The following is a 10,023-nucleotide window of genomic DNA, read 5'->3' on the forward strand; positions in this document are numbered from 1 at the left end:
CCCAACATCCCTGCTGCCAACTCCATCCGCTTGCATTTGACCTGAAGACAGGCAACCGAATCAGATGACATCCTGTCAGTAGGTCTTTTACATGTTTGCAGCAAAATTTCTTATATTCTTCAGCTCTGAGTGACTAGTGAGCTGAAAAATAAATAAATAAATGCATAAATAAAAACCATAACATGGCAAGCAAGCAAGCAAGCAAGCTTGTGTGACAAATTTACGGGTAAAGCGATATTGCCAGACATCACTCGGGCATTAGTGGCTAAACAAAAGACTTTTTCATGCTGGTTTGCTTCACAATTAGTCCCAAACTTCAGAGTGACCACAGCTGACAAGTAAGAACAACCACTTGTGTTTAATTTAGAGCAACTCGTATGTTTTTCAGCTAAATTAAACCAGCTTGACAGGGGATTTTGGAAACCACTGAAAATAAGAGGAACTTGGGACTGTTTAATAATTACTTCCTCATAAGACATGCCCAAGAGGAAGAGAAATGCTCTTCAGTCATGGAACTGCTCTCCTAAGCATGAGGGGCATCACGCTCTCCTCCCTCTTCTTGCTGATGCACCTGCTTCAGGATGAAATAACTAGTAAGTAAAGGCTTTCCACACTTTTCCTATGTGGGGAAGGGGAGCACAGGGTCTGTTATTGAATCTCTGGATGAGTCAAGAAATCTCTGAATCCTTCGGTGGGTTTCAAACGACCAGTCACTTCCAAATTAGTCTGTTATTTTGTCTTTCAAGGTTCTGAAATGCAGATCAAACAAAGTTGCTCATTAACTGTATTCATGACTGTATTCATTTTCATTTCATATTCATGTATTTCATTTTGAGTTCAACTAGTACAAGTCTTACCTGATTCTGTGATATGCCAGAGATAAAATTGTGGTCAGCTGGGTCACAACACCCAAAAGAATGTTAAGATTTGGATGCCTGAAGTTGTTAACTGATTCTGTCATCAGTAATCTCTTTGCAGTTTGAAAACACAATATCTTGAAAATTGTCAGGCAGCTTTTTCCAGTAGTGCGGACTGGAAGAGCAGTGAATCTCAGGTTATTTTTTATTAGGCAAGAGCTCATAAACACAGCTGTGGCAACATTTAAAACCTCTATAATCCCTGCAGGTTAAAGCTGAGATGTGGAGGAAAGAGCTCTGGACTTTAGCTACTGATGGGGCTGTTTACTGCAGGCTCTGTGAATTGATCTGAAGGGTTTGTTTCCCGGGATGTCCATCAGGCACCATTCATAGCAGTAAATTCGCTACGGAAAAATGAAAAAAAAAGAACAACAAAACCACATAAAAGTGTTCCTTTCATAATACTGAATGTGTTTGTTCTGTAACTGCTCGATCTGGTCACTGTGGTTTGGAAATTTTTGAACGTGGAGTCCAGATTTAATTTCCCTGCAGTCTGCTAGTCATGAAACCAAACGAGGTGTAGCAATACCCCTGATTTCGATATGGAGGAGCATGTCTGCGACAAACATGTTATGTTATCCTTCCTTATTGTTCGCAGCGATTTTAGTTTTGGAAAACCGAGACCTGCAAGATTCCATTAAGCCACAGAAGGTAGAGTTTCGTTCATTGAACTTCAACAGCACTTTGCATTGGCAGCCTGGGAGGGCCAGAGAGGCAAGAGACACGGTCTACTTTGTGCAATATAAAGTGTAAGTACCGGGGGAACTCCAGCCTCCTGGAGCCCAGCCCTGCTTGGCACACCGAAGGGATTTCTTAGGTGACACAGAACAGTGTCTGCATACCAGGGGACCTCTCTGTCCTGCTCGGCTGCCAGCTCTTGGTCGTTGCTGTGCTTAATGATCTCCCATAAAGTGCAGCCCAAGGCAGGCAGGGAAGAAGCACCTCCAGTGATACACTCTGTGCCTTCATTGCACCATAGAGTTGCAGAAAAATGCAGTGTGCAGAGCACCTCTGGAGGTCACCAGGTCTAACTGCCTGCCTGCAGCAGGTCTAGCTAGCCAGGGACTTCTGCAATAGGATGTTGAAGGTATTTTAGTGGTCCATCTTGCCCACAACAGTGCCACATGGTGTCTTGCATGGCAAACTCGAGGCAGTGCTAGAGGCTGGTCCTCAGTAGAGGAATGATCCTTACCTGGCACACTTCGTGCACCTATTGCCTGAAATCACTGTTGCCTTTGAGAAATAAGCTGGTGGAAACTGGCGCTCTGCCCATCGTTGAACACACTGGCTAAACCAAAGCTTGCCCACCTCTCCCAAAGGGCAAATACGTGGTGGCTTCCTGCAGGGCTGGTGACTCACGTCTCTGCTTTAGGTTTCTTTCAGAAAAGACAGAAACCTCCCAAAACCCACTAAATGAACCTTCCCTGTCATCAAATTGAAGAGAGTTAATTTCCATGGCAGAACACTTGTCAGAACTGCCGAGTAAAAAATCTGTACACACCCAGTCAGTGGTAGCTAAAGCTTACGTCCTTCCTCCTCTGTCTCCGTAGGTATGGGCAGAGCACGTGGCAAAACAAAGATGACTGCTGGGGGATTCAAACCCATGTCTGTGATCTAACAAACGAGATCGCTGAAATCCAAGAGCCTCACTACGGCAGAGTGAGAGCTGCATCAGCTGGCGTCTATTCCGACTGGAGCCTCAGCTGCAGGTTCACTCCCTGGCGAGAAAGTAAGTGCAAACATATGGGTGTCTCTGAGACAGGAACTGGGTTTCCTGTGGCACCGAACACATCACTTCTGCTCACAGTTTGCAAACATGAGTAATTGTTTTCTAGCCACGGAGCTGCACCAAAAGGAATTGCAAGTCTATAGCTCTTGGGTCAAGTATTGTGATAACATAATTTTCCGCGTACTTGAAAGCCAACCAGTTATGGATAAGTAGCCACTTATCAGTAATTAGGGGACCAGAAGCGCCTGACTCCCTTTAACTCAATCTCTTCCTCGAGGCATGGAACTACATAGATTCTTTTCAGCAGTTTGCAGAGCGGCTGGAAGAAGGGAACACAAGGTGGAAAAGAAGGAAACGTTCTTTGCTTGGGGGTAAAAGGGAGAACAGCGCTGAGAGCTCTCTCATTTATGTGTTTTCCTGGCTGCAGTGTATTTAGAAAGGACGTGCAAAGCTTTTAGTATAGTCATTATAATGCCATAGTATGGTAGAAATTGGAGGCCTGTCAAGACACTGAACAGTACCAGTAGGTTCCCTGTGAATTAACCCGTTTTCCCTCACTGGTCAATGCAAAATTGAATGTCAATTGAATTGAATGTCACAGCCCTGAAATGCAAACTACCCTGAGCCTGTTGTACAGGTGAAACCACAAGCTTTGACATAAAGCAGTACCTTGCAGCAGCAACAGCCCATCTTGCCTTGTGCCATCTCCTGCTCCTGGAGAGACACATGGGGCAGCTGCTGTCCTGTCTCCCCACATCTCTGGGGCTGCAGGTGCGCGCGGGTATGCAGGCACTAGCTTGAACCTTAGCTGTGTTTAACCAAGAAGATTGCAAAAAAAAAATTGGATGTAATAATTGAAGCTGTTCCTTGGCATAACAGCTGTTCGAATAGCTGTTATGTGCAGGGCAAGCACACAGATCACAATACCACAGAACTGTTTTGGTTAGAAGACACCTTTAAGACCATCAAGCTCAACTGTTAACCCAGCGCTGCCAGTCACCACTAAGCCATGTCCCTCAGCACCACATCTAGATGTCTTTTAAATACCTCCAGGGATGGGGACTCCACCACTTCCTTGGTGTTCCAATGCTTGACAACCCTTTCTGTAAAGAGGCTGGTATGACCCAAGTTGCAGGACTCAGCACTTGGCCTTATTGAACCTCATACCATTGACCTCAGCCCACCGATCCAGTCTGTCCAGATCCCTCTGTGGAGCCTCCTGACCTTTAAGCAGATCAACACGCCCACCTAACTTGGTGTCATCTGTGAATTTACTGAGGGTGCACTTGATCCCCTCATACAGATCATTGATGATAAAGATTTAAAACAACAGGCCCCAGTAATGAGTCCTGGAGACACCACTTGTGACTGGCTGCCAACTGGATTGAGTTCCCTTTGCCACCACTCTCTGGGGCCAGCCATCCAGCCGGGTTTTATCCAGTGAAGAGTACACTCATCCAAGCCATGAACAGCCATGAGCAGATAAATATGGGGGAAAAAAAATCAGGGCAAAGAATCCAAAGCATTTTGCTTGACCACCCTGCAGCCAGCAACATGCAGGTCTGAGAAATTTCAGAGTTTGATTTAAAGTTAAATTTACAAACACAGGAAATGTCACCACCAAAATATCCCCAGGAAGTAACAGTCAGGAAGTAAGGATTTACAAAGTGACACTTTAACATTAAAAAAAGCAGAATATATTGTTGGTTACAAGAACATTGAATTGTGGAGTGGGTTCAAACGGCATTCTGTGAAACATCGTTAATGAACTATGGTTGTGTTCACAGCTTTGGGTTTTTTCCTTAGCTCTGATAGGACCTCCAACGGTAACTGTTGTTCGTAGAAACAAATCCATAATACTAAAGCTCCAGGCTCCACGTTCTCCTTATAAAAGGAAGAGAGGCAGCAAGATACCCATGACAAATTACTATGATCTGCTATATCAAGTCTTCATAATTAACAACTTAGTAGATGAGGTAAGAGCATATTTGAATATGAACTCTTTACCATTGAAAAGCCAGGAAAGTGTGAGCATGTCATTCTTGTTTTACCATTGAAAGAGTCTTCTGGGCTTGTGAGAGCATCAGTGACTGTGAAAGCATTTGAAAATAAACTAGCCTTAGTTTTCAGGAATTTAATCTGATTGAATTGGGTTGTAATTTCTTCCCTTATTTGTTGCCATCAAATTAGTACTTCACACTCTAAGACACAGATTAAAAAATCGGGACAGGAAGGGAATGGGAGGGGGCCCAGAATTTTCTTTCAAAATCATGCATAAGGTATTAATGCCGTTGGCAGCAGTCCACGTGCTGTTCTGCATCCTCTGTCTGTTCTCATCCAACTTAGCTGACAGACACGCTTGCTAGGGCAATGTGCTTGACCGGCTGTTTTTACTCCACTGTGTCTGAAGCAACACAGAGTCCTGGTGTATGAAGGAAAAAACAAGGTTATTAAAATAGAAGATTTGAGGCCTGGAGTCAGCTACTGCGTCGTGGCTAAAACCTATGTGCCAGTGCTGGACCGCAGCAGTGCCTACAGCAGCAGGCAATGCTTCGTGCTGCCGTGAAGGGCTGGCACCTCTGCGACAGGTAAGTCACCAGCTGAAACTGGAGATGACTCTGGAAGTCAAGAGCCATCGCCTCATCAAAGGCAGATACTCTCCAAAGGGAGAAAAATGTTGCGGCATAAATCCTGCCATCCCATATGACAATATTAGCCAGAGTTCTTGCACCATCTCAGCTAGTTTCACACCAGATAAGAATAATACGTCCAAAGAGATTAGAGGAGTGGTGTGGATAATTACTTACCTGCTGGCACAGTCCCCAGAAACCTCCCCCTCCCCTTTCTTCAAACAGTTAAACATAGTGACGCTTTCCTCAGGTTTTGTTGCTGTCATTAACGATTAACTAGGAAAATGAGTGACCTCCAGCATCACTAACATTCAACTCTGATGCCAGCTCTGCAATTCCTTTCAGGGATTTACCTGATGAATTTAATTCAAATGAACCAGTCCTCTTTTCATGGCCATTCTTCAGGTGTAATGTGTTTAAAAACAATTAAATTACAACATTTCATGAGTTTCCATGAGCCAAAATGAAGCGTTGGCTCAATTAGCTGGTCTGAAAAATCTGGGTTTTTTTCCTTACCTCAATCACTAGACTATCTTCACGAATCATATGCCCAGAGGCAGAGAGGTTAACCATTGGTCCTGTAGGTGCCAAGGCACAGTATATGAACAACTAGGCCAAACATGACTTCAAGGTCATTGGCCTTAGCAAGCTCAGATGTGGGCCTGTTCTAGAGGTAACAGGAAAATTGGAAAAACATCAAGATTTGAACCTGTGTTTCTGTTCTCAGTTCGGTACCTTAACTGTAAAAGATCTTTCTCCTACTTCATTGTGTGAGGCGTAACTTTGGTTTCTCTTGAGACTTGGTCAGTGGGTTTAGGCTGAGGAGGGAGACAGTTTCTAGGCGATTTTCCTGCATTTTGACTTGCTTTCCCAGTACTGTGAAAGGCTGGAAGCTCAGGTTAGAGGTGGACTTCTGAACAACCTGCAGAGGTATGGGAGGGATGCAGGTGAACGGCGTGTGTTGCATTTTCAGTTGAATCGAACATTCAGCTTAAATGTGGACTACAGCAACAAACCTCTTTCTCTTCCCGGTTACAGGGACAATGGCAGAAGATGCCGCCTCCCATCACAGATCCAGCTGTAAATCAACATCGGTGGTCTACGTCTGGAATACATACTTGAGTACTTTTTAAATTAACCTTTGCTGCATTCAGTAATTTGATTCGTCACCATCATTTTATGCTACACAAAGGCCAAGGATTCTTTTATGTCCTGTGTTACAAGTTACTATGGTATATATTTACATTTACAAAGGAAACAGTCTTGTAATATATCAAAAAAAATCCCAAAATGTGCAAAAAGCATTTGTGATAATATCCTTGAGATTGTTCCTAGGGTTTTTATTATTTTAAGCCTTGGAATTAAAATACAACTTATAAAATAGAAGTTTCAGATATTTTATTTCTTCTAGAACACAGCTTGCAACAGAAGATGAAGATAAATGCCCTTTCTTTAAAGTAAGAACGGTACAGTACGGGAGCATGGCCCACGCTCACAATGTCTTCGTAGTGCCCTCAACATTTCTGATAGTGAAACCAATGTGTGATTAGGCAGGAGCTCATTTAAACTGAGACAAAAAAGGTCTTCACTTTCCATCAGTAACAGCCAGCCAAAAGGCAGAGATCTCTATTTCAACCATTTCGCAGTAAATGATCAGCGGGTGCTGACCATCGCATTGCGATGGTCACGTTGTGATTTCCACTGATTTTAGTCCTACTGGTCTTCACCTACCATGGGAAAAGATTTCTTGAGCAAGCTCTGGGTAGATATCCACTAAGCCACACAGGGATGGGGTGGCTTTTTCAGATCTGCAAGGCCCGTAAGTAATGAAAATCTTAATACTTAACTGCATTCTGTTATTGCAAATTAAATGAGAGGAGGTGAGAGGGGGCCAGACGCAAGAGGGCAAAGCAAGCCCTGGAAAAAATGGAGCTCCCTGCTACGTAATCACTATCCACTTTTCCCTTAATTCACGTACACAAAGGTGGATTGGTTCAGTATAAGTAACAGACCTTGAGTGCACTTCGAGCACAATGCAAAGCATTTTTCATGATCTGTCACTAACACCTCACCTGGAGGCAGCACGGCGGAGAGATGCATCAGGATGCAGGCAGCAGTCATTTGGGAGGAGAGTGTGCCCAAGTAAGTGAATGCTGGTCACTCTGCTTTACCAAGATGAAAGAGGGCGTTACCTATTAGTTATTTCCACCATCTGATTCTAGAACATGATGTATCTGGATGACTACATTTACAGGCGTCTATCTGTGTCCTCATATCTAGTCCATGAAAGCAGGTTTCTTTCCTCATGCTTCCCTTTTTGCTCCTTTCCAATCTCTTTTGACTGTTTTGCCCCACATATCCCACTAGTTTTGTAATTTAGGGAGTTTTTTTGGGGGTAGTGGGGCTTATTAAATCTCTGTATAGTACCTAATGCCATGACAAGTCTCAGGTCCAGCACTACCCCACTGCCCGTCTTGCCCTGGGCGGAACCGCAATAAAACCATCCAGGCAAACTATTAAGAAATAAGCTGTCTTGTGTTTCAGCAGTGGTGACTTCATCCACTCGTGGGTTATTGCAGCCTGAAAACAGTATCTGTAGTAATTTAAGTTCTTTCTCAAATCCACTTCGTTCCTTAGGGCAGGTCATGTTGCCTTTGTTACACAAAGATGAAGCTTTACTGAGGTAACATCTACTAACCTGAGTCAGGGAACAGATTCTGACAACACCTGATACTGTACCTATGTCAGATATAGAGGACGAAACTGTTTAGGGCTCTCAAATCTTAAAGAAGGCATGAAACCCAAAGAAGCAGCAGAGCCATAGGAGTAACTGAAGTGCTCAGACCTGGCTAGACAGTAGCTGCCATGCTATGGATCTATGGAGACGCTGGAAATCAGAAAGTTTTTCAGTTTGATAAAAGCATAAAAAATGTGCAGCATGCACGCTGTGAAAAATTACAGAAGGTCTGAAGAAGCCTTGCGCTGTTGTGTTTGCTAACCAGATTTCACTTCCTCAGCCGTGAGGCAGGCTTACAGAAAGCAGTGAGGGAGTTGCAGGAACAACCCGCTTCCATTCTGACAGTACCGGGGTGTATTATCGCCAACCCCGTGTTGTTCTGCAAAAGCCAATTTTCTCTTTCCACTTGAAATGCGAATTTCCTTTCAGCTCTCTCTGACGTGTAACTTTAGTGGGGTAGAGTTTGGTGAAATGACCAGTGCTGTACTTTTTCTCCGCATTCAGTGATAGTGGGCACGTTCCACAGACCTGCTCCACTGATCTGCAGGATGGGACTCCTGCAGGCAGAGATACTCTGCTGTAGCATATACCAGCTAGGAGACCTGCACCCACAGCTTCTCAACAGCCCTGGTAATGCTGCATTTATTTTAAAAGCAATGACATTGTGCCTTAGCCCGTGTGCTGCACTGCTGTTAACGTCTCCATGAGGGCAGGAAAGCTCTCTGAGCCACAGACTTCCCTGCAGGCAAGTCAGTTTGGAAATACCCGGGAAAGTGAACTCTGTCCCTCCTTCCTCTTCCTCCCCGTGGACACAGAGAGACTATCTGCCCTGGGTCCACCTCTCCAAAGCTGCCCGGGCTGGCACAAGGCTCCATATGGTGCACATATGTGCATGTGCACACCCCTCAGTGCAGGACACCTTTACGCCATTAGCTTGACTGCTTCTGGCCGTAAGTTTGCAAGACCCAGCTGAAAACACCCTTCTCTTGGTTTTTTAGTCACTTACAGAGCAGGCATTTTCTTACAAAGTGCCAAGTGCTCGTTTCTGTTCCAGGAAAGAGAAACAAATGGCACCTTCTAGGGCTGTGCCTAGGGTGGGGAAGACCAAGCAGTGTAACAAAAGCAGGGCTTGTGCAACCTCTTCTGCTGCATCACTGGGGGATGTCTGCAGTCATGGTCACAGCTGATCATAATGGCCTCATCTGGCCAAGTCCCTGTGTCACATTGGAGGGTCCCGCCAGTAAGAAATAGGTATTATGCCTTTTAGAGCTTGCAGTTACTGATCTTCCTGTGAAGCGGAACCCGTGCCACAAGGGCTACCCTTCTTTCTTTCATGACAATGGCTGAACATTATTTTATCTGTTCAATGGAGTCAGAGCTTATGTCCCACTGTAAAAGGCTTTAACTTCCCATTCCACTGGCACAGAAAAGCAGTATTCAACTACCAGAAAGTCAAGAACAGGGCTCAGTAAAAGCTGACAAAGCGACAGCAATGGACCAGATGCTCCAGCCTTATAAATTAGGAGAAGATTATGCATATCCAGCTGTACCATATAAATGGCCAGTTTTATAGGATGCCGTGATCCTTGGTGTTTATCATATGGTCTAACATCTGGCCAGTCCTGTTCATACCTCCCATATTTCTGTTCTAACCAGACATGGACTCGGGCTTTATTTACTTGCAGGACTTAATAAGAACTGCTCTCACGGCCCAGGGTTTGGGTACTGCTGTGAAATGGCATTGGCTTTGGCCACAGATTTATCGGATGATATCAAGTATTCCGAACTGCAGGGAATTAATTGTAAATAAGTGGTGGGGTCTGCAGATTTTCTGTAGATTTCAACATTTGCTACAAAGATCAAAGACATTATCTGTAAAAGCTGTCTGATAAGAAAAAAGGAAGCAGAAAATGTACTCCAAGCTCCTGAGAGTCAGTTTCCCCAAAAGGACACAGGACACAAGGGTACTTCTGCAGAGAAGCAGATGGAAAAAGGTTACACCAGTGTCCG

The 10,023-nt window shown here is 44.4% G+C and overlaps 1 protein-coding gene across 1 annotated transcript; it reads left to right on the forward strand.

Annotated features, from left to right (window-relative positions):
- The first annotated feature begins 496 nt into the window (after positions 1 to 496).
- Positions 497 to 5,212, forward strand: IL22RA2 (interleukin 22 receptor, alpha 2). The gene is made up of 5 exons (XM_010137982.1): positions 497 to 593; positions 1,516 to 1,666; positions 2,468 to 2,646; positions 4,453 to 4,622; positions 5,057 to 5,212. The coding sequence occupies exons 1-5, from the start codon at positions 497 to 499 to the stop codon at positions 5,210 to 5,212; spliced, it is 753 nt and encodes a 250-aa protein (XP_010136284.1).
- The last annotated feature ends 4,811 nt before the right edge of the window (positions 5,213 to 10,023 follow it).

Source organism: Buceros rhinoceros, unplaced genomic scaffold (assembly GCF_000710305.1).
Source record: "Buceros rhinoceros silvestris isolate BGI_N320 unplaced genomic scaffold, ASM71030v1 scaffold8726, whole genome shotgun sequence".
NCBI lineage: Eukaryota > Metazoa > Chordata > Aves > Bucerotiformes > Bucerotidae > Buceros > Buceros rhinoceros.